The sequence below is a fragment of the Sceloporus undulatus genome, chromosome 9, assembly GCF_019175285.1.
Source record: "Sceloporus undulatus isolate JIND9_A2432 ecotype Alabama chromosome 9, SceUnd_v1.1, whole genome shotgun sequence".
Taxonomy (NCBI): Eukaryota; Metazoa; Chordata; class Lepidosauria; order Squamata; family Phrynosomatidae; genus Sceloporus; species Sceloporus undulatus.
In genome coordinates this window covers 3,045,053-3,068,585 of record NC_056530.1, presented here as the reverse complement: position 1 = coordinate 3,068,585, position 23,533 = coordinate 3,045,053, and the positions used below count along the sequence as shown (strand labels likewise).

Genomic DNA, 23,533 nt, shown 5'->3' with positions numbered 1-23,533 from the left:
AATATAGTGCTTACATTGACCTGTGGATAAGTCCACCCAGTTTTTTGGGGTCAATGTTTTGACTAAAATTTCTAGACTTATATACATGAGTATATACAGTATTTCTTTATATTAGGTCTATAGTTTGTGCAGTCAACTGGCCAACAGCATCACCACCATTCGCTCTCTGCTTGCCATTGCCGCCTCCTCTGCCTCAGCCTCTCATGTCTGAATACAGCAGCAGCAGCAGCCCAGGCCTGTTCCTTCCACTCACCCCCATCAGCTTTACAGCAAAGGTGGGCTAGCTGGCCAGCCAGCTGTTTGGTTGTTGCTCAGTTGCTGCTTCGAAGGTGATCAGATGCAAAGGAACAGAATTATTGAATCATAGAACTGGAATAGACCCACAAAGCCATCCAGTCCAACTCCCTGCCATGCAGAAACCAAAGCACCCCTGACTGATGACCATCCAGCCCCTGTTTAAAAAACTCCAAAGAAGGAGACCCACCACACTCCCAGGGAAATTTTCCCGGGTCTGAATAAGGCAAAAATTATAAAACCAATGTGTACCCCTTCCAGACTGAGTCTACAGAAGCTTGGCTATCACTCATCCATCCTCTTGTATGTATGCTGATCTTTAAAATAATTCTGGCCAGCTTCTGGGCATCTGTCCAGTGAATCTTAAAGGGGAAAAAACCCTAAGTGACACAAACTGTATGACCCATCTAGTGCCACCCTCCTTGTCAGTCAATATAGATGTTCTTTTTACTACTGTAAATAAATACTAGAGTATTTATAACAATGTTCCATGGGACATTATTGCTGTACTTACTTTGGGCTAAACTGTCCACTCCGGGCACCTGAAACTTGCTTTTGTCCTCTTTTGGTCATATCTTTGTTAGACTTTGCTCAGTGCTTAGAAATAATCGCAAAGGATTTAGCTCTTTGGTAGTAAGGCCTGACATCTTCTCTCTCACCCTGTTCCTAGTGTTAGGAAGGATCGAAATAGGGGAATTTTAATTAGCTCAAATATAGCCGAGAGGTGGCCCTAACAACACCACGTGCCAGAATCGGGTCCCAATAGTGTATACCAGAGGTCGCCCATTAAGTGAGAAGCCAAGTCTATTGTCTTACTTGGGCAGCAGAGGCGATTCTGGTTTGGCGACTCCCAAACTTCCTATGGAAATTTCCAATTCTATCCTTTTCTCTAGGGCTCTGCCTTTGCAGGGCGAGCTGCCTACGTGGTCTCTCCGCTTTTAGGTTAATGGCAGGTCTTTTCTAGGGTCAGTCAGGGGTCATAGCACAGACCGCATGTACCCAAAATTTTATTAAATCCAAACTTGGTAACACTAGCATCCTCCATTGACTAACTTTGGTAAGAATCATTGTGGTGTTAAGGTACCAGGCAGATGAGATTTCTTGGTTCCACATCCTGCTTGCTTAATGGAGCTCTTTGGGCACCTTGGAGCAGGCCAGTTTCTTTGTCTGAGTCTGCATCAGAAGTGTGTTAGACTATAGAGGAATAAATATCTTCCTTCACCATGGGTGCTTCCTCAAGTTGTTTGGAAGAAAGATTGGTTCTTACTGGATATAGGATAGTGGATATAAGATATAGTAGTTGTTACTGGATATAGGATAGTAGTTGTTAACCTTTTGAGGGGGTCACAGAACCCTTTGAGAATCTGATGATGGACTGCCATGCCAGAAAAATGCAGTTGAATAGAGTTTTCAAAGTAAAAAGAAGTAAACATTTTTTCTCCCCAAATCCCACCCCTACCCCTGTTCAAAACCTATCCAAGAACTCCTTCCAAGGGTCCATAGACTGCTGGTTAATGCTTGATATAGGAGATACAGTATTCTGCACAATACAGAATTCAGTTGTGTAGCTGCATTGCTTGTGGGTTCCCATCTATTTTTGTTAGAACATATGTTTTAGTTTAAAGAATTCTGAACACAAGAATTTGTGTATGATTACAAGAATACTAGTTAGTCCACAATCCTTGGACATGGAAGCCTACTCCTGGCTACCCCAAATTTCCTTCATTTCATCAGTTGAAAGTGGGAAGACCTCATCTTGTTGCTCCTGCTATTCAGTAATTGTGAGTCAGAAATCTTGGCTGATCTACAAATTGCTTAATGTTTTGCCTGTAGATCCAGAGCTTCCTTGTTTAAAAACTAGAGGTAGATAATGTGTGAGCATTGAATTGCTGTTGGGCTGCAATTCCCATCAACCCCTGTCAGTATAGCCAGGGGGTGGGTGGGGTGATTATGGCAATTGCTGTCCATCAACCACAAAGGGACATATATTTCCTATTCCTGCTTTTAAGCTGCCTGTACAGCTTCACTTCATACCAAGTGGGTGAAATTTGTGAGATGGGTAGTGTACGATAGTGTGGAGTAGGAGAGGCTTATGTAGTTTTTTGCCTCCAGACAGGGAAGGGTTTATTGTAAATGAGACAAGGATAGGCAGGCTCTTCCAGGTTTCTGTGCACGCATTATGTAAACTAGTATCTGCTGGCATAAATTTTGCAACTGGTTTGGACAAGATTACTTGACAGAAAAATATACCTTCCTCCTTTTGAAAGATCCCCCTCCCCTTAATTGGTACCCCACCCTTCTTTATTGAAATGTTCTCTGTCTTGGCCAAAACAATATGTGGGCTATCCTTCAAGATGCTTTTATTATGCTTTTGCATAACTGCAAAAAAGATGAGAGCCGCATCCAGACTAAAGTTGTGGTATTAAACTAAAAGTCACCATTAGTTATGGCTGTCTGTTGTTGAAGAGTGGCCTCTGTACATCTTGACATATTTCCAGTAAATGCTTCATCCTTTGCTCTGGAAAGCGAAGTGTGCTTGATTTTATTTGTTTTTGCTGTTATGTGCCTTCAAGTCAACTCTGAAGTTAATGGTGACCTATGACAGCATAGGATTTTCTTGGCAAGATTGATTCAAGGAGGTTTGTCATTGCCTTCTGTACTGAATTGGATCTCTGCCTCCATCTACTTGGGGTTTAAAGTGCATGTTAGCCATTAACTGCTGTCCATAGGCATTAAATAGTTAGCTTGTATTCCTGACTTTATTGGATACTTTATGCATTTGCTGCACACTTTGAGACTTGGGAAAGATATGAAGACTGGGAATGGACTGGAGGAGTGAATTTTTATCTGTTGCTAACCCGCTTGTGGGGGGCATGGCATAGTGGTTTGAGTGTTGGACTGTGGCTTTGGAGACCAGGGTTTGATTCCCAGCTCATCCTACTGGGTGACCTTGGCAAGTCACACTGGACTCTCAGCTTCAGGTGAAGGCAATGGCAAGCCTCCTGTGAACAAATCTTGCCAAGAAAATCACATGATAGGTTCTTCTTAGTGTTGGAAATGACTTGAAGGCACAAGCACACACAAGCTGCTTATATTGCATTTGGTGGGAGATGGGTCACACTTCTACACTTTCATTTTCTTTGTTTGCTTCTGCACTTTGTATTCTTGGGAGCCCATCTTCCATGGTCCTTGCCATGGTACATCCCAGCCCAAGGCTCCCCATATGTCCAGTGATGGAGACTGGATTTGATTGCTGGCCAAAAGGTAGTCTAGGTAGAATTTGTTATGTGGTACAATTCTGTTGCTGACTGTGAAAAAAATGTTGGACTCTATCAGTGAAAAGGCCCAACTGCTTCTTTACTGTGTACCATTTGCTGCATCATTTATCATCAATAAAGATTGTACTATATCAGTAACATGTGTCAAAGTATGGCATTGAAAGAACCGTTGGAGAGGCCAGGAATTACTGCTAGTACTGGCTAAGACACCTTCCCATAAGTCTGAGAAAGTGTGACTTGGCCAAGGTCACCTAGTGGGTTTTCATGGCCAGGTGAGGATTTGAACCCTGGTCTCCTGGAGCCCTGGTCCAACATGCAAACCCCACTGCATCTTCCTGGCACTCTGCTTAACCTTATGCCAAGTGCCAATAACAATGGGTTTATGGGAAATATGATGGTAGATGGAAAGGGAAATTGTGTTGGGAACTGGGAAGCACAAGTTCCCACACCTTTTAAAAAAAATGTCATTTTGACAGTTGATAAGAATCTTACCTGCCCCAAGAACACAGAACACAGTTTTAACATCTGATAAGTACAGTTTGTCACAGTGAGTTGTGGGTTTTTTTTTGGGGGGGGGAGGTTACCTTAAAAGGAACCTTCTTCAACCAGTAGGAGAAATTGGAGTAAAGCCATTTGAGTAATTTCCTGTAATTATTGTGGGTGTACACAGCAGTATTTTAATTGTAGCTTAAGCTACTTAAGGTACGCAACTGACTCACAAATTGAAGTAGATTTTGGAGAAGGACAAATTAGAGCTGTCTGAAGTGCATGCATGCTCAGTTTGGGACAGGTTTAGAACAGTTGGGTGCTGTGCCTGTACAGTTTGCATTCAACATTGAACAAATATCCAGAAGTGTTGAAGTACTGACAATAGTTGCTTTATGTAATATGGCATATGAGTCATCTACCCATAAATTGCATGGCTAGCATATAAATCTGGTGGGGATCTTGTGGCCCTCCAAATGTTATTGAATCCCATCTCCAAGTGTTCCTCACCATTGGCTGTGCTAGCTAGGCCTTCTGGAAGCTACAGTTTAGTATTTGCAAAATTTCCCCTGGGAAAGAAATGAAATGTCTTCCTATGTTAGATGGTGGTCATCTCCACATTTCTATATTTGGGTCTCTTGATTTGGTTGGTGACCCTCTCCCTCTTAACTCTAATATACTCCATTTTTCTTTTTTAAAAAAACCCAGACAAAACCCATCTTTCATCCCAACTTTTACTTCTATTGCACAAAAGCTTTATTGTCTTCAGGTGAAGTAAGTAAGAGGCCCAGAATGAACCAGGTGAGATGGCAGATGAGTGTCTCCTTTGAGGAACCTAGATTGCTTTCTCCCTGCAGGTCCAACTGTCACTACATCCTCCCGAAATGTGATCATACTTGCCCTGGTGAAAGTATTCTCAACTAGAAACCTCTAATGTATAATGAAACCAAACTAAACCCCTAAATGCTGAAGAATCATAGCTGTAAATATTCCACATACATATATGCACAGGCAGATAAAATTAATTTACTTTAGGAAAGGTGTTGGAAAAGTAACTCTGGCGGTTACAGACCGCCCGTTGGGGCGGCCTGCACCCGCCCCTTTCCCGGTGTGATCGGGGCCTCAGCTGCCAGAACGGCAGCCTCTGAGGCCCCGATTCGCTGCTTTTCAGGCCGCAGGGAAGCGGCAAAAGGCCGCTTCCCCGCGCCTGGAAAGGGGTATCCTTGGGGCTTCAAGCCCAAGGACACCTGGCGATGGTGGGGAGGAGGAAAGGGGCCACTTGGCCCCTTTCTCCTTTGCGTCCTAGCACAGCCATCTAAAGGCTGCGCCCAGCATCGCAAAGGGAAGGGCTCTCGAAACGAGCTCCTTCCAGGGCCGCGGAAGGGCGCACTAGGCGCCTTGCGGGCCCCACTACGTCACAACGTGCTGCCTTGTTTGGAGGGGCACGGTCATGACGTAGTTATGGTGGTGGCCGTGTGGAACGGCTGCCGCCATTTTGTACGTGCTGACACGTAATGGGTGGGGGTGTACGAAGGCCGCCGCTTCTAACCCTAGTATGTGCTCAGCACGTACTTAGAGGCCTGTCTGTAACGGGCCTTGTTTCCAAATTTGGCATGATCACCTGCTTGTACAGCTTATATTGAATCTGTTCTCATGTTTTACAGTATGATCACCATCTCTGATTTCTCCTCCTGTGCTGCTTTGACTTGCATTAAAACATGTATAAGGATACTGAATTTCCAACATTTGGGAGGCCATGTGCTATCACCAAATGCAGAACCTATCACATATCCTGGGTTGTGATGGAGGAATCAAATATAAGTTGGGTTTAGGTTATGAGGAATCAAAATCTAAGCCAGCCAGAGTTGTATTCCAGCCATGAAATAGATGGGACCAATAACATTAAGGGCAGTATCGGAAGAAATTGATCTAGGCCTTAATGTCAAGATGCTGGTTGGAAGTTCTTCATATAGACTGTTCCATAGATGTGTACATAAGAGAACTGGGTGTATCACTTAAAGCCATTTACAGCTTTCCAGTTAGTTTGAGGATTTGCTGATCGTATTCTGTAAGAGCAGTAGCATTTTTCTGGTTGAGTTGGCTACTTCATTCTCTTCCAACCTTATTATTGAGTTCAGTCGAGATTCAGTCCTTAGTCCATATGTTTTTCTGTGCCTTTGAAACATACTTGCTGATCACAGCTTAAAATTTTTCCAAGTGTACTTAGGCACAGTGACCTTAAGTTGACACTGATAGCACTAACTATGATCTTTACTATAATCACTCAATGAACTGAATGTTTTTAATATAGGGATTTTTTAAATTTAATACAGGAAGCCTGCAGACCTTCAGAACTTGGCTCCAGGGACTCACCCACCCTTTATAACATTTAATAGTGAGGTGAAAACAGATGTAAACAAGATTGAAGAGTTCCTTGAAGATGTCCTCTGCCCGCCCAAGTAAGTGTCATTGGAGTGTTTGTGTGTGTATTGTAGCAAGATATTTTAGTGAGTGCTTTTTGTGTGTTTTCCAGATCAGTGTTACTAGTTTTCCATGTGGCTCATGTGATGTATTGTTTGGGCAGGGTGTTTTGTTGCAAACCAATTTCTCAGGGATCAATTTCTAAGAGAGAATGCAGAATTCGTGGATATGGAGGGCCGACTCGATAACATTGACTAAATTTAATTTCAAGGTTTTGTTAAACTCTAAACAAATCCCATGTTCAGACTGACATCTGGGTGATTTAATGCTTAAGTGGCATTGTGTGTGTGTTGTTTTTTAGGGGGGGATGTGTCTATTTAAATTATACTGAGAGTGTTGAGTACCCAGAAACTAACTTCCCAAATGTATAGAATTCATAACAGGTAATTCAGCATTTCTAAGGAATTATACCCTTTCTCTAAGGTTAACACTGTCTGCTGGTGTTGGCAATATTTCAGGTGACTCTGAATGAATGATCTTTCTGAGTTCAAGACACTTGGGAAACAGGCTTGCTTTTTCCAGTTACTTAACACTGGGGAGAAGTAGCTGTAACGTTGCTTGAGGGAAAACAAGATGTAATTCCAGCCTTCCCCAGGCCGAAATGAGGACCTCAGCAGTAGCCTGGTTTGTGGATGCTGCCTCTCCTAGTCCTTGGGAGATTGGAAAAGCAGCTTGGAGAGAGCTAGGCTGTGCCTTCAGGTGCCAGAAATGTCCAGAGCAGAGAGAAGATGGAGACAAGTAGTAATAATAATAATAATAATAATAATAATAATAATAATAATAATAACAGAGTTTATTTATATCTTCCCGCCTCTCCCACTTGGATCGAGGTGGGATCACAGCAGAATTTTAAAAATACAGTTAAAACATACAATATTATTATCACACAAGTTAAAACCACAGTTAAAAACATAAAAACATAAAATCAACAATGATGGGGTCAGATGCTCTCGTTCCATAGAGAAACAGTCTGTAATTCGTAGAAGGTCAGGTGGATATGCACGTCAGCACTGTCTTAACCGCCTTCCTGAAAGTTTCCAGGGATGTAGTCTGGGGGCAGCTGTACTAAATGCTTTTTGGGAAGTAGAAACATATTTAGATGCTGGTACCTCTAACAATTTCTTCCCATTTGTTCTAAGAGTGCGGGGCGGATTGTATAGGGAGATGCCTTCCCGTAAGTAACTCGGGCCCAAGCCATATAGGGCTTTAAAGGTAATAACCAACACCTTGTATTGTGCCCAGAAGCTAATTGGAAGCCAGTGTAGATCTTTCAGAATAGGTGTTATGTGGTCAAATCTCGAGGATCCAGTGACCAACCTGACTGTCACATTTTGCACTAATTGGAGCTTCCGAATTTGATACAAGAGTAGCCCCATGTAAAGCGCGTTGCAGAAATCAAGACGAGAGTTACCAGAGTATGTACTACAGCTTCAAGGTCCTTTTGGTTGAGGTAGGGTCACAGTTCGTATCAACCAAAGTTGATACCAATCACTTCTGGCCGTTGCATCTACTTGATGGAGATGGATCCAGAAGTACTCCCAAACTGTGAACTTCATCCTTCAGGGGAAGTGTAACTCTGTCTAGGAGTGGTTGACAGATTTCCTTCTGTCAGGATCCTATGGCAAGTACCTCCGTTTTCTCTGGATTCAGCCTGAGTTTGTTTTTCCTAATCCAGCCCATTACCGACTCAAGGCAGGGATTCAGAGGGGAGATGTCATCCTTACTCACTGTTAACAGTTGGGAACATAGAGAAGCATATTTGGGTGTCATCAGTGTACTGATAACCCTGCGCCCCATGTCTCTGGATGATCTCTCCCAGCGGTTTCATGTAAATGTTAAACAGCATGGGGGACAAGATGGCGCCTTGGGGGGCGCCAGATGTTAGCTTTTTTCTAGAAGAGCAACTGTCCTCCAGCCTCACCATCTGGAACCTGCCCGAGAGGTAGGATTGGAGCCACTGGAGCGCAGTGCCCTCTATACCCAATGGTTGGGTAATTTAAGTAGCAGCTAGGGTTATTGCAAAACTGGAGGAAGAAACAAATGCCTTATGTGGGATCAGAAATACTTGTGGTGCATGAGGAGGGGCTTTTTTGGTAATAAAAGGGCTGGGGCATTTTTTGTGACCAGTGACAATGTGTTGCAGGATGCACAAATGCCCTGTGTCCAAAGATGCATTTCTGTGTGCAGCATCAAGAATGTTCTACCCAAATATCCAGAACTATAAAACAAAAGGTGGGAAGAGAAGAATCTAAAATGGGATGAAATAAAAATACTTCCTGCATTGTTGACTGAAATATATCCTGACCCCTCCTTCACTGAATTTCAGTGTCCTCCCAAAGAAAGCAATGTGTTTTCCCCCAAAGGAGTCCAGTCTACAATTATTATGAAAAGGCATGTCTTTGCATTGTAAAACATTGATACTTTATGGAAAAACATGCTCACTTTGTAAGATACGATACCGTGCTGTTATACAAATCATAGTGTAAACTGAATATATATTCCTCTTCAGATATGCAAAGCTTTCAGCTAAACATCCAGAATCAAACACTGCTGGAATGGACATCTTTGCTAAATTTTCGGCATTTATCAAGAATTCCAGGCCTGAAACAAATGAAGGTAGGGAATCCATTCTGCCCCCCTTTTAATGTTATTTGGCATTTGACTTATTTACTTACCTTGGGAGAAAGGTTTGATGATTACTTGAGCAGGCAGTGACTGCCTCTAAACAAGCAGATTTTCTTAAGGGCTCTCTAAATGGTAATCTCAAATATATATAAGCCACTGTTTTCAGGAGCGAAGGAAGATGAAAATGCTTTCCCCTTACCTTCTTTTGTTACAGTTTAGCCAGGATACTTTCTGCCTTACCTTGGGTTCCAAAATGCATGTTTCCAATCCTGCAAGGAGAAGGTGGCTGGAAGTGGGGAACCAATGGGAGCAGAGATTAAGCAGTAGTCCAGAAATAAAGAGCCAGATATTGTTGGACTGCAAGTGCCTTCAGTCCAAATCAGCACAGCTGGTGGTCAGTGATGATGAAACTTGGCATCCAACAACATCTGGAGGGTATAGGCTAGACACACTCTTTGCAGTAGACGTAGGGGTAGAGAGTGATAGTTGTACCCTTTCCTTTGCCCTTCTCCATCTCCTGAATTGAGGTGTGTGTTGGGGGGTTGTTGTTGTTGCCACTTTCTGTTTCTTCTACTGGGCTTGTGTTTGTGCATTGAGCTCATGGATACCTCTGTGTGTGAGGTATAACAATGTCACACTGCTACTTGTGCAGTCCATTCCGTGAGTAAATTGATGCTTTGTAAACCTGGCCTATATTTTAATATTTTAGTATTAGCGAATAGATATTCTTTAATGATTTAAAATCACTGCTGACATTTCCAAGTCCTATGCCAGAGGTGGGAAGATTATCTGTTGCTTCGGGTAGCACATTCTGGGTTCCACTAAGGGCAGTAGCATTAAAAAAAACCACTTGCCCCATGGGGCACAACCTGGCTCCTCCCTGCCCTATTCTGAACTGGTTCAAGCTAGGAAAAGTGGATGAAAGTACCAGAAAGTTTCTCTACTTTCCTGGTTTTGCACAGTGATTGTACATTTCTGTTTTCCAAGTATAACCAAAACACAGAGGTAATCAGTTTGTGTAGTCATGAATTGTTTTCCATTTTAAGTATTGTATTTTTATATTCCCGAGCGGGAAAATTTGCTTTTTCCATCTTTACTCTTAAAGCTAATCCTCTTCAGGTACTTAGTGCTAGCTTCAAGTCATCACCTGGAAAACAGCATTGCAGTCCTTGGAACTGACCGATGCTGTTGAGCACAGCACAGGCCAGCTATTTCATCTCCATTTGTTCATCTGTCATTAGGGGCTTTTCACACACAAAAGATGTGCAGGCTGTGTGGCTGTACCCAGGAGGTTTCTGCAGATTGTGTAGACAACAATGGCCAATTAAAGGCAAACAGTCATAAAATTGTCAAGGCTGCTAAAATGGACTGGAGCCATTATGTTTGCTCAAACACCATGCTTACGCCTAACAGATCCTATTGCTGTTGTATTGAGAGCTGTTGTGCATATCAGGGCAGCTGTTTACAGACATTTGCATTTAACAGCATATGCTCATTAAGAAGGTTTCCTATGGCTTTCAAATGAGATACTGGTTGTGTTGAATTTGTAAGATAATGGCTGCTTGACAGCTAGAAATTAGGCCATGCCAGCTCTTCTTATTAGGATTGGTATCCATAAAATACTTGGTTATGGTTCTGTGTAGGGTGGAAGCATCCATTATACTGGAACTGTTCAGACATTCAGCCTGGAACAAGTTCCTAGAATCCTATGCTACATAACAAGTCACATCCACATGATAATTTATGCATATCATAACCACCACACTACATACAGTTTGCACTAAAAGTAGTGGTACAGAGCATTATCCCTACAACTCTTATGCTCACCTCTGTGGTGAATCCTTGAAAGATGCTTAGAGTGTAATTTATCGTCATCCCAAACATGCACAAATACAGTTGAATTATTTCTTTCTGTGGCTGAATGGTATCTGTTAAAGAGAACTAGATTTATTATGGGGCAAGTCTTTGTGGGTTCAATGCTCCTTTGTTAGATGCCTAAAGTCTTACCTTCACTTAATAGATGTGGATATTGAAGACGAAAAATTGAAATGGTGGGGTTTGTGGCTCATGAAATATATGTACATAGGTGCATAAATTTCCCAAAGGAAGGAGAAGAATGCAGATAGATGAACCATTGAAAATGATTAAGAGGCAGCTTGGCGAATAAGGCCAAGAAAGTGGGCCTGGCAATGGAAATTGTCCCATTTCTTGTCTTTGTGGAATAAATTATCCTGATTTCTGGGCCACCAACGATTGCCATATTTTCAAGCTGAAATTCTGAAGAAAGACATGGTCTTCTCCAGGTAGCAGTTGAAGGGGTTTTTTTGCATTTGTTGTACCTGTGCCATCAAAGCAAACATTTTCTAAAGACCATCTCTTTAACATTAAGGAAAGTCCTCTTGTCTCTTTACCCAATATTCCTATGTCTAAACACTATCATCTTATCCTCAGTGATGTAAATACAGCGGGGTAATGTACTATCTTGTTATTGTTGTTGTTGTTTGCTTTTAAGTAATTTTTGACTTATGGCAACACTGAGGTGAACCTATCACAGGATAGTTTTCTTGGCATGTTTGTTCAGAGGGGTTTTCCTATTGCCATCCTCTGAGGCTGAGAGAGTGTGATTTGCCCAAGGGCGCCCAGTGGCTTTAATGTCTCTGTGGAGATTTGAACCCTGCTGTCCAGAATCATAGTTGAACGCTCAAACCACTATTCCACACTGGCTCTTGTACTATCCAGACACAGTTTTAAATCATAGAATCATAGAATCATAGAGTTGGAAGAGACCACTAGGGCCATCCAGTCCAACCCCCTGCCATGCAGGAAATCCAAATCAAAGCATCCCTGACAGATGGCCATCCAGCCTCTGTTTAAAGACCTCCAAGGAAGGAGACTCTATCACCCTCCGAGGAAGGAGTGCATTCCACTGTCGAACAGCCCTTACTGTCATAATATATCTGGCCTCTATTATTTTTCTAAGAAATTATTCTGTTTATTTATATCCCACCTTCCTCCCAGTACAGGGACTCAGTTCATCCCCTTAGTTTCTTTTCCTGTGAGAATTCCTAAGTTTCATAAGCACTTTATCAAACTGTACCAGGAAAAAAAGAGGCTGCCAATTCATCTAGAATTAATTATTGGATTGGGTGAAAATAAGTTTCCTGCTAAGGTTTAATGGGCTAGTGTTAAAATGCTTTGTGGCAATTTCTTCCAAAGCGCTCTGCCTAATATTTTTCTTGCACTGAGAACACTGTGCCACCTTTTGTAGCTTCAAAATGCTATTCACTGGATGCATATACCTATAGACATTAGATTGTGCATTGGGCTGGTAAATAATCTGTGGTTGCTATGCGACCTTTTGCCCAGGGATTTCATATGGCAGCTCCTTGTAAGAGAACAACAGTAATAATTGTACCCTTTCAGAGGTGCATTTTCCTAGTTGTTTTTGTTGTTCTTGGATTAGACTTTCTACTCACTGTTGCTCTATGTTTTTCTGTACCTCTGTAGCCCACACAATACTGTACTAAGGGATGGATTGGCCATCTAAGTTATAGCTCAAGTAATTTGAAACGCCAAACTTCTAATAGGCTTGACTTGGCCCCAAGTATATGAGATAGTCAAAATTCACATTTCCTTTGGGCCTGAAAAATCACTCTAGAGGAATTCTCTGAATTCTGTGGCCCCTTTTGGTTATCCCTTTTGTAATTTTGCTGCTTCTTATCACGAGAAAGAGTATGCAAGGCATCCATTTACCCTTCCTGAATATTTGTTTCCAAACACATCTCCACAACTTTAAAGACTAGAATATTGCACTCAATTTTTCACGCGAGTGGCATTCCTTAGGAAAGGTAAATTTTGCAGTTAATACCAGCTTCAATGACTTTTTTTATCCTTGCATGAAATTTCAGCATATAGAATTGTAGATGGGAGCATGAAAGGAAGAGGGACATGTAAATAGTAAGCTTAATTTCTGTTCTCTGTTCAGGAGCAGAATAAACTAAGAGTACAGGTATGCCTCCATTAGTGAAGTAGATGTGTTCTTGGATTTTACTTCTTTAATGGAAACTTTGGTACCGGAAGTATAAATAATACGTGTATGAAATAATAGAGATAGGTTCCTTCCAATGTGAATACTGCAAAAACAAAACATCCAGCTAGGAAGAAGACAAGAAAGTGGGGACTGGCCTGGCCTGGGCTAGGTTCCCATTAAAACACTTTGGAAAAAGGAGCTCCTATGTCAAAGGATTTGTTAACTGAAGTATGCCTGTACTACAATCCTGCTGATATATCATTCAGATTAATCTGCTTCAAGGGCACTACATGACTGCAGTGGCCTGCAGAAATTCCAAGCCTGGCATGCATGCTCATTATTTTTTCTATTTTGAATGGGGATGAGGTGGGTGAATGAGAGTTTACCACACATGCATATGTGTATCTAGCATGGATATATACAGTGTGTAAGCAACAAGGGGTGTTGGAGTGGGATGCAACACCTCTGCATTGCAATTCTATCTGCTTTTGCCGAAACTGGAAACTGTGCTATAATTAATGCAGGGAATAGTTGGAAGAGTTCCAAAGTGTACGGTCTCATTGAATCATTCATAGATCTCATTCCGGATTGACACTGCTGCTTCTGTCCAACTTGGCTTGCAACATAGAGTCCAACAGTGTATATAGAGGTTAATGAGAATTCATCTTGAGGCTACCAGAACGATTTACTTGATGGCTCATTGCCCACCCTTGAAATGCAGTCTGTGGCCTGCTTTTGTACATCTTTCAAAAGTCTGTGACCTTCAAGGGAGCAATAAATTCCTCATTGCTTTAAAAAAAAAAAAAAAGCAGCACTCCACCGCATTCACTACTTGTCAGCACTTGGTTCTTATACCACTCTAAAGTTCAGAAGGCATCCCTTGGAATGTCCTAAAGAAGCACCGCTTATCCTCTTACTGCCGGGTTATATAAATAAGTTCCCAAACCCTACATTCTTCTGCAGTGTTTGAAACAAGAGCAAAACTTATCTTGTGTTTCTGGAGAGAGAGCTGTGTTGTGCAAGGCTGCCCTCTGCCGTTTTTCTGTTCTGAATATTTCGTGTTTTGTGCCCTGTTATTCCAATCTAATACAATGTAAGGGCACAAAGAGAGAAACAAGATGTGGAAACAGGAGCAAGAAATTCAATAGTTAAAAAATCCTAGATCATTGAATAGGTTTGCTTGTGCAAAAAAGCAATGCAGATTTTGAGTAGTTGGTGTTAATTCACAGTCTTATTCTTTTTTAGTGTACTTTCCTGTTAGGAATATTAGTCTCAGGGTGTATCCATACTGCAGAAATTAAGCAGTTTGACACTACTTTTAATACTATCCTACAGAATCCTGAGATGTGTAATTTGGTGAGGCACCAGAGTTATCTGACAGACTAAGCTGCATGGCAGGGGGTTGGACTGGATGGCCCTTGCGGTCTCTTCCAACTCTATGATTCTATGATTCTAAGCTGAATACCCCACCAACTACAACTGTCAGGATTCCACAGGATAAAGCTATGACAGTAAAAGTTGTGTCAGCTTGCTTTATTCCTCAGTGTGGAAGAGCTGTAAGTCTCATTGCTCTATTAGTGTTAGGGAGCTATATACCCAAAAGGTACCAGATCTCATCTGATCTTGGAAGCTAAGCATGGTCAGCCCTGGTTAGATCACTGAAGAACACCAGGTGCGTGTATGCTAGGTTTCAGAAGAAGGAACTTGCAAGGCTATTTCTGAATATTCCCTGCCAAAGAAAACCCTATGAAATTCATGGGGCTGCCAAAAATCAACAGGTGACTTAAAGGCACATACATACATAAATACATACTAGTGTTTGACTCGTTGAATCAAGGGGATTTGTGAAGCATTGTCTTGCCATTCAGCAATTAAATTAATGACCCTAGTCCAGTTTGGCTAACAATTGGATCTAGGCCATAGGAAACTTCTTAGTACTGCATTGGACCATTGGTTCCTCCATTACTGTCAACTTAGATTGTCAGTGGTTCTTTGGGGTTTCAGGCAGGATTCTTTCTTAACCCAAGACATTCTCTAGTCTTTTTTCATTTGCTATTAACCAGACTCAACTCAGCTTAGCTTCAAAAATGAGATCTGATTAGATAATAATAATTTTTTCCTCCAGATGTATTCAGAGTGTCGTAGTGGCTGGAAGTTTAATATGGTTTGTAGTAAGAGTCAGTTACCAAAGCAACAAAAATAGTAAACCTTAGATTAAATAGCCCAATAAACAGCAGCAGTAAATTTGGATCTTGGTTTCTAAATGAAAGCCATCAGGCATAGTTTGTTTTTTTCATGGAGGCTATCCTGTATCCCATTGACTGCTCCCTAGGAAAGCCCTGCTCATTATTAAGGCAGGTGCATGGCATCTGGTGTTTATTGACAATGTGTAATGGAGATTGAATACAAAGAAAAGGTGGTCTTGCAGATATGAATGTCTTGGGCTGTTTAATTCATGCTGCTTTGTTGGTTTTCCTTCCTATATCCCCCCCCCCTTGATTAACCAAGCTCCTCTTTCCTCCAGCCTTGGAAAGGGGCCTCCTGAAAACTCTGCAGAAGCTTGATGACTACCTGAATACACCTCATCCAGATGAGATTGATGAAAACAGCATGGAGGATGTGCCAGCTTCCACACGCAAGTTTCTGGATGGTGATGAGATGACCCTAGCAGATTGCAATTTGTTGCCCAAACTACATATTGTCAAGGTAGTATTGCCTTGAAGACCAGCTTGACCATGTACATATGTACATGTGGTGTTTGACTTTCGTTTGGATGTGTCAACAGTATCTGATGGAATAATCTGTTATGGCAATTCTGTTGAGGAGCCACATATTGACAAGTTGCGACTATCTGAGATCATCTCATGGGGAGGCACCCAACATAAAAGGGAAGTACTTGGGTAGCAAGAGGTAAAGCTAGCAAGGGTTCTGACTATCACCTGCTTAAATGGTAGAATTCAATGATATAGCTGTGTTAGTCTGTAAAATCAGTATGTAGAGAGATCTTGTAGCATCTTTGACACTAATTGAAAGAAGGAAGTTGGCAGCATGAGCTTTCGTAGACTTTGGTCTGCTTCCTTAGATGCTCAGCAAAACATCTGAGGAAGTAGAACAAAGTCTGTGAAAGCTCATGCTGCCAACTTCTTTCTTTCAGTTAGTCTCAAAGGTGCTACAAAATATCTCTACATATCTGCTTAAATGAATCTTTATTTATTTATTTTGTTTATATCATGCCTTTCTTCCCAACACTGGAACTCAAGATAGTTCATGATACAATTAAAAAACAAGGGTGTTACTATGTGCTTTCAAGTTGTTTCACACTTATGGTAACCCTTAGCCAAACTGTATACTCGGGTTTCTTGACAGGATTTGTTCAGAGGGAGTTTGCCATTGCCTTCATCTGTGGCTGAGAGAATTCACATTCTTGGCCAAGGTCTCTCAGTGGGTTTCCATGGCTGAGTAGGGATTTGAATCCAGGTCCCCCAGAGTCCTAGTGCAGCACTCAAACCATTACACCACACTGGCTCTTTAACTGAGGTTCTGCAGAATATTGAAAACATTACTGAGCAGGTTATCAGTATTAAAAAAAATCAATGAAAGCAATTAAAAGCATTTGAAAACAGAGATAAAAAAATAGTACCATTCCTTTTAAAAGCTACTTCCTCAGCAGCCAGTTGCTTGTGGAAGAATAACAGTGAGAAAAGTCAGTCTCCCTTGGACAGGGATGCAGATTTCATGTCTACATGGAATCACACACAAAAAAGCAAATTTTCTTTCTTTGTTTTGGGTTGTAATTATTATGTAGTCATATGTGATATGTGATTATTCATAGTCATCCAAATTCAATAATAACAAAAATACAGTCTTCAATGCAATCGAGAGACACCTAATACAAAAAGACAACCCAGTTTAAAATTCTTGAGTGGACAGAATGGTTTTAATCAGGTGCTGGAAAGATGCTCATAAAAGAAAGGTGTTTCAGATTTTTAAAAAATGGGGCTCAAATCTGTGGAATCAAGGGGAAATCTCCTACTATGTTTGTTCTGAAACTGACCCCTTGCTTTGCCTCTGACACCAACCTATGGAGTCAGTCCAACGACAGATTTACTTGTTGGTGTGAAAAAGCACAGAGCTCAAGGAGACTCAGTCAGGAAACTGAGTAGCAGAGTGCTTGATCCACTAGTAGAACCTCTCATCTGTTTCTGACTGAACATCTGGTGTAAACACTCAAACCTGATATCTGAGTGGAGTTGTTTTCTGGTGAGGGAGATGGATTCCTCAGAGATGTGTTCCTTAGAGATAACATCACCCTTCCTGCCTGACCAACACAAATCCTGCCATTGTTGGTGGCACAAAACATGCCAAAGCTGGGAGACCTCTGGTTTGCTTATTTTATTCATCCAGTTTCACCCCCTTGTCCACACTTAATGTGAGTAAGGACTGTTTTATTACTAAGAAGCACAGATGTGAACTCACAGATGAGAAAGCATCTTAATAGTACAGCCAAAATAAGCTTTTTTTTGGGGGGGGGGGGCGGAATAGATGGAGAAAAGGAGATAATTCTGAGGTAGCTTGCTGCATGTCTCCTTAACTGGTCAGTCCAGCCATACTGTGCTCTGACTGTGGCTGTTGTAACAGGAGCATCTCTACACCCCCTCAGACAATCCCCATTGCTCAGGCACATTCTAGAAAAGAAAGGGACCACCCCGTAAAATGAACAGGTAGGAATCATGTGCTCCTCCAGGTGTTTTTGGACTGCAGATCCTAGCATTCCTCCTTATGTGTGGGCTAGGACTTACTGGAATTTTCAGTCCTAACAACATATGGGGGACTGCATGCTTTCAGGTCCTCTGATAAATCAATCAGATCAAAGAACAGTGTAGTCAGATTAGAATAAAATAAAACACCATTCAGATGAAAATATGTTGATGACAAGGTATGGCAGAGAAGATAAAATTGAGATAACCTTTAGTCCTCACTATTATGTATCCCAGCACAAGGAACAGAATCTCTGATTTAGCTCCTTCTCATTCTGTAGAATGAAATTACCTTTTCAGCTTCCTGTCTGTCCTCCAGGAAATCCATTGACAATTTAACTTTGATAATGTGTTCAACACTCCAAAATACAATGAATAAGCCCCTTGGTGGGCACAGATTCCCCACTTTCACTAGTAGCTGGACTCTTGAGTAAACTCAGCAAATTCTCTCAGCAGGGGTTCCTCTGTCTTGCTCTTCTTTCCAAGTTCCTGATGTTCATTCTTCAGAATAGATTTGGATGACCTCCATGCATTATTTGGGAGACATCCATTCACATCCCAACTCGGCCATGAAGCTTACTTGGGTGGCCTTTGGCCACTCATGTCTCTTGGTGCAATAATCTACTTCAATTGACAAAATAAAATGGGGAGAGGGAAACAAATGTGTGCCACCCTGAGTTAGTCAGAGAAGGTACAGGGTGTGAAATAATAAATAATAGTTCTCTGGTGGTTTCAGTTCAGTGAGGTTCCTATAGCAGAGCTTCCCAGTGGATTATGCACCAAATGTTTTGTTGTTGAGAACCAAATACCTAAAACCCCAGTCTTGCCTCTCTTGAACACCATCCAAAAACAATTCTTTTCTTTCTTTCTTTCTAGGTTGTGGCCAAAAAGTATCGTAACTTTGAAATTCCCAAGACGATGACTGGGATCTGGAGATACCTGGCTAATGCCTACAGCCGTGATGAATTCACCAACACTTGTCCTGGAGACAAAGAGATTGAAATAGCTTACAGCGACGTAGCGAAGAGACTCACAAAATAAGCATTCACACTTTCATAAGGAAAAGCTTCTTTTAACAGACTGCTTCCTTTTTGTTCTTTTTAAAGATAGCAGTTTACTTTGCATATACTTGCAGTACTCAGTGTTACATTAGGTAGAACAGGTGTAGTAATTTGTTTTTTAAAAAATGCAAATGGATGTTATGCCACCTAATTGTTTTGCCTCCTAGAATAAGATGAACACAGTGTTTAATGTTGCCATGAAGCAGTTTTGGAGTCTGTCCAGAACTGCTGAATGGACCCCTACTTATTACTCTGGTTTGTAGATATTGGGCCCATATTAGTTTGAAGATCAGGTTTCATAATTAGAGGGAACAAGTGGCAAAGCTTTTCCTGAACTGGACCACTTTAGATGACATGAGATAGAGGTTTGAACACTCTTTCTGTCTTAATTTCTTGCTCTGCGGGAAGAAGAGTTCAGCCTACCCTTTTTGATGATGTGTTTTTACATGCAGAGAGTTCTTTTTCATTCAGAGAACATTGCCATCCCTTTGCCTAACCATTCAGTCTAGGGACAGCTTTACTTCTTAATATTCCAGATCATATAAACTGGCACTTAGAGTTTAGACTGAATCTTGGATCCTCAGGGTGGTCTAGGGAGCACTTTTTACTGGTGGTTCAAGGATTATAAAATGTACTTTGAGGTACTTTGAAGTAATCTTGCATACCAGAGCAAAAATTCCTCTGAAACGCAGTGTACCTCTTGGTCTATCCAAACAGGGCCTGAAAGGTAGCTTCACCAAAAAGAACCACTTGTGAAACATTTGGTCAGACATCTAAGTTTATGTGAAAAAGACACATTTGGACAAATTCAGATAAAAGGAATTGTTGCCCACAAAGACCACTGTGCTCTTTGGAGACGTAGGGAGACGCAAAGGCATAATTTTTGTACTCTCAGCACAAGTCGATTATTTTGCTATGAATCTGCATAGGATTGGATGGGAACTCGAGGATCTTCCTAGAGACAAATTTTCTCTAAAGATGTAGGAGTTTGGCCCTCATTATTATAAAATATGATCCAAAGTTTATAACATCATCTGGCTTCTTTTGAAAGCGCTAAGCTCTTTGTCAATAAGTAGGAGTTATTTCTGAAGTTACTCTCATTCAAAGCCAGAGCTGTTAGACAACCATCCTAGATAACCATGAGGTTTCTCTTAAGAATTAGCTACTCTTATGTTGCTAAAGTAGAAGTGTTGTAGTTGGGTGTAGATAATATTTTTGTCCCAAATTTATTAAAGTCAGAATCTTGTTAAGGATTAGTTTATTTTTAATGAAGTTCAAGTGGCCTTCATATACCAGTTTCTTTGCCTTACTTGACCATGTGTGTAATCCTGTTGTCACGATTCCCACTTCTGGAGTAACTTGGATGTGACATTTCCAGCCTCTCCCATCAGTGTCTCCCTTCATTCTTACTTGTGTAACTGTTTCATATGGTACCTGACCTGTCATTTTCCCTGCCGCAATCATGATATTATAGAGTTCATTTGTGATACTGTATTTCTAAATCCAGCTGTAGTCTCAACCAGAGCAGTTCCAAATCAATAAGACATGTAGGTGGTGACTAATAAGTCATGTTCAGTATAATAACTTTACTCTAGTTGAGACTAAAATTGGATTTAGTCCTATAATAGCATTAAGGAACAGTACTGACTATATATATATCTCAAAAGTTGTAGTGTTAGTTGGAATTTTTTTCAATACAAAGAAAGGCCAGGGTTTGAGGTATAAAGGAGCCTTGCCATTTCTTTTAAATGCCACCAGAGACTTGACAGTGTATTTTTGGTAACCTTTTGCAAAGGATTGTCCTTTTTAAAAACAAAATGTAAGGATGCTTGCCATTTCTAAAAATCAGGAAGAGCTATTGAAGCTGTTTTGTGGAGCAAGTCCCATTGAGTTCACTCTGGCTGATTTTTCAATAAAAATTGCAGCCTCAGTTCTGCAGTGTAAGTGGGACGCACAAAAGAGTATTATAACACTTCCTTTTACATTAACATTTGGGCAGGAAATCCAATGTTAAAAACCCTGCATATAAGCACCATACTTTTACAATGTTATTTCTCATTCAAATTGGTGGAAAGATGATTTCTAGCTTTGTGTGTGTGTTATAAATGGCTTTGTAGTGCCTTCCTCTTCCTATATACGAAATGTCCAGCACTGACAAAATCCATTCTGTGCTTATGCTGTTGCTTTGTGACTGCCCCAAAGCACCCTGCATCTTTAACTTAAAATACCTTTCCTAGAACTTTGTGCTGTTTCAACCTGGTTCAATTTCTCTTGTTTGAAACCTGCCCCCAAATTCTATGTGATGTTGCCCATGTTGCCTTCTGGTCAGTTGGCCAACTTGAACGTTTGGTAGTGAGGTAGCAAAATAGTAGAATCACATAGATAGGTTGTTGCAGGTTCCTCCCTATTTGGATTTACTTAAAAACCTTTGCTTGTTTTCCAGTTGATTTTTTTTTCCATCAACATTCAGAGGCACAAAGCCATCCTTTTCAGATTGATCATAACCGAATGCAACAAAAAGACAGATTCAAGAGAATCCTGGGTTATTTTAAATGAGCTGTGTGTTAGTATATGGAGTCTGAACCCTCTCACATTCCTCCTTGTAGTTCTCAGCAAACCAGAAAAGGGATAGCATGTTATCCAGCTGCGGATCCTGGCCTAGCTCCATTTAAGACGGAGTGACTAACCAGGTTCTCTGACCCCTGACTAATTTTGAAGCAACAAACTTAGGAGCCACAGTTCAGACAACATGTAAACCAATCTCCTCTTACTTTGTTTAGCTCTTTTTTTCTTTCTGTCCATTAGTACAAGTGGGTTGCATTCCACACTCTGGATTTCTGAATTATCATTGTGGGTCAAGACAATCATTGTGAAATAGGATAACAAGCAAAAAGCTTGGGTTGAATGCAAGGAGAAAGATATGGTTAGAAATAGGCCATTCCCTTCTTCCCTGCCCAATTTTGACTACAGACTTGTTAATCTATTTTTCTATATATTTAATCCAGTTAGGCACACTGTTTTTAATAGTTCAGTCTGTGCATGAAAGTCCCTTGAGCCATCTTCCTCTCACCTGCAGCATCATTCAAAAGGGAAAGATCAACAGTTTTTAAGATGTTGTTACACTGGTGCTCCTATCATCCATCCCCACTGGCTGATGGATATTGCAAACCTGTGATGTTGGGAGGACCACATGCTCACTGGTCCTGGTGCACAAGCTATGTACAATAAGCACTGGCACCTTATCTTTTCCACTTCTATCAAATCCTTTAGTTAATCAGGCTTCTACACAAACAAGAGGGATGGATTGCATAGACTCCTCAGTACTGCCAACTGACCACAAAACCCCTAGCCATGTCTGTTGCTATGCCTTTAGAAGCACTGTAAAGTACATCTACCATGACTAGTCTTTTTTTTTGGGGGGGGGGCAAAAAATCAGTCACTGTCAAGCCCTTCTTGTGTTAAAATGTACTCAGGAGGCTCTCTAATTCATATTATGCCCTGTTGCTAGTAGCATGTAGATGTTGGTGCTCACGTAAAACTCTTCACTTAGTTTCCCCTGCTTTCCCCTCCAAGTTACAAGATAACTCTGCTTTAATCTAAATTTTCCGTGGCAACAAAAGTAATGCTAAACCATTTGTTTTATATTAAAAATAACAACTGGTATTAGCAGCAACTAATGGAAGAGGGTTTGTCCTGTGTGAAACCACAATTGCTTGCATTCTGTACATTTCTTGCTTACACTTTTTGAAAAGAACCATATTCCAAGCAAATATATATAAAACCTGCTCTGGACAGTGGATAGTGGAGTGATGCTCAAATTACCAGAATGGGCAGGACATTTAATTTGGTTTTGTACAGAGAGATACCTATATGACTATTGTAATACAGTACGCTTATCTTTTCACTTTTCTGGAATATCTTTTACAGATATACCAGCAAACTGCTGGCAGCTATTGTTTTAAAAAAATAAAATTTATATTTTCACTTAAAGATTATTTTGAATGCTTGTTTTCTTACAAAGTTAATACCTGTAGGTCTTAGATTTGTGAGATTGTGTAGTAGCTAACCTGATGTGTGAATAAAATGAACCTTTGTCAAATGACTGCATAGGAAAGCTTTTCAAGTTTCATGCTCTTTTTGGCTTTGGATATGGCCAGCAGTGACCCCGGGGGTCCAGTGGAGCCCCCAACTTCTAATGGTTGACCACCTTGATTTAAATAGAGAATGGGTTGACTTTTGAAGGCAGCTAATTTGGCTTCATCTTGTGAGAGAGACTGAATGTTTCATAATATGGGAATGTGCAGTTACCCTTCCGCTTCATGAAAGCTAGTTAGGAGGTAGTTTCCATGGAATGTAAAAATTGGGCACATGGAAGCGTTGATTATTTAGTTTACTATTTGAAGCATATTAAGTTTCCAGTTGTCGGGGGGGGGGGGGTGAGACAAGGCTGCATTTTATTACCCTATTTGTTCAACTTGTACACAGAAAAAACATATGAAGAGCTGGGCTAGACTCAGCAGA

At 41.0% G+C, this 23,533-nt stretch overlaps 1 protein-coding gene across 1 annotated transcript in view; it reads left to right on the top strand.

Moving 5' to 3' along the window:
• Window positions 1-23,002, top strand: part of CLIC4 (chloride intracellular channel 4) — a 62,254-nt gene extending 39,252 nt beyond the window's left edge. Inside the window, exons 3-6 of the mRNA XM_042439833.1 lie at window positions 6,392-6,517; window positions 9,049-9,155; window positions 15,719-15,900; window positions 18,828-23,002. Coding sequence (XP_042295767.1) covers window positions 6,392-6,517; window positions 9,049-9,155; window positions 15,719-15,900; window positions 18,828-18,992 — 580 coding nt within the window. The 3' untranslated portion in view covers window positions 18,993-23,002. The remainder of the gene's footprint in view (window positions 1-6,391; window positions 6,518-9,048; window positions 9,156-15,718; window positions 15,901-18,827) is intronic.
• The last annotated feature ends 531 nt before the right edge of the window (window positions 23,003-23,533 follow it).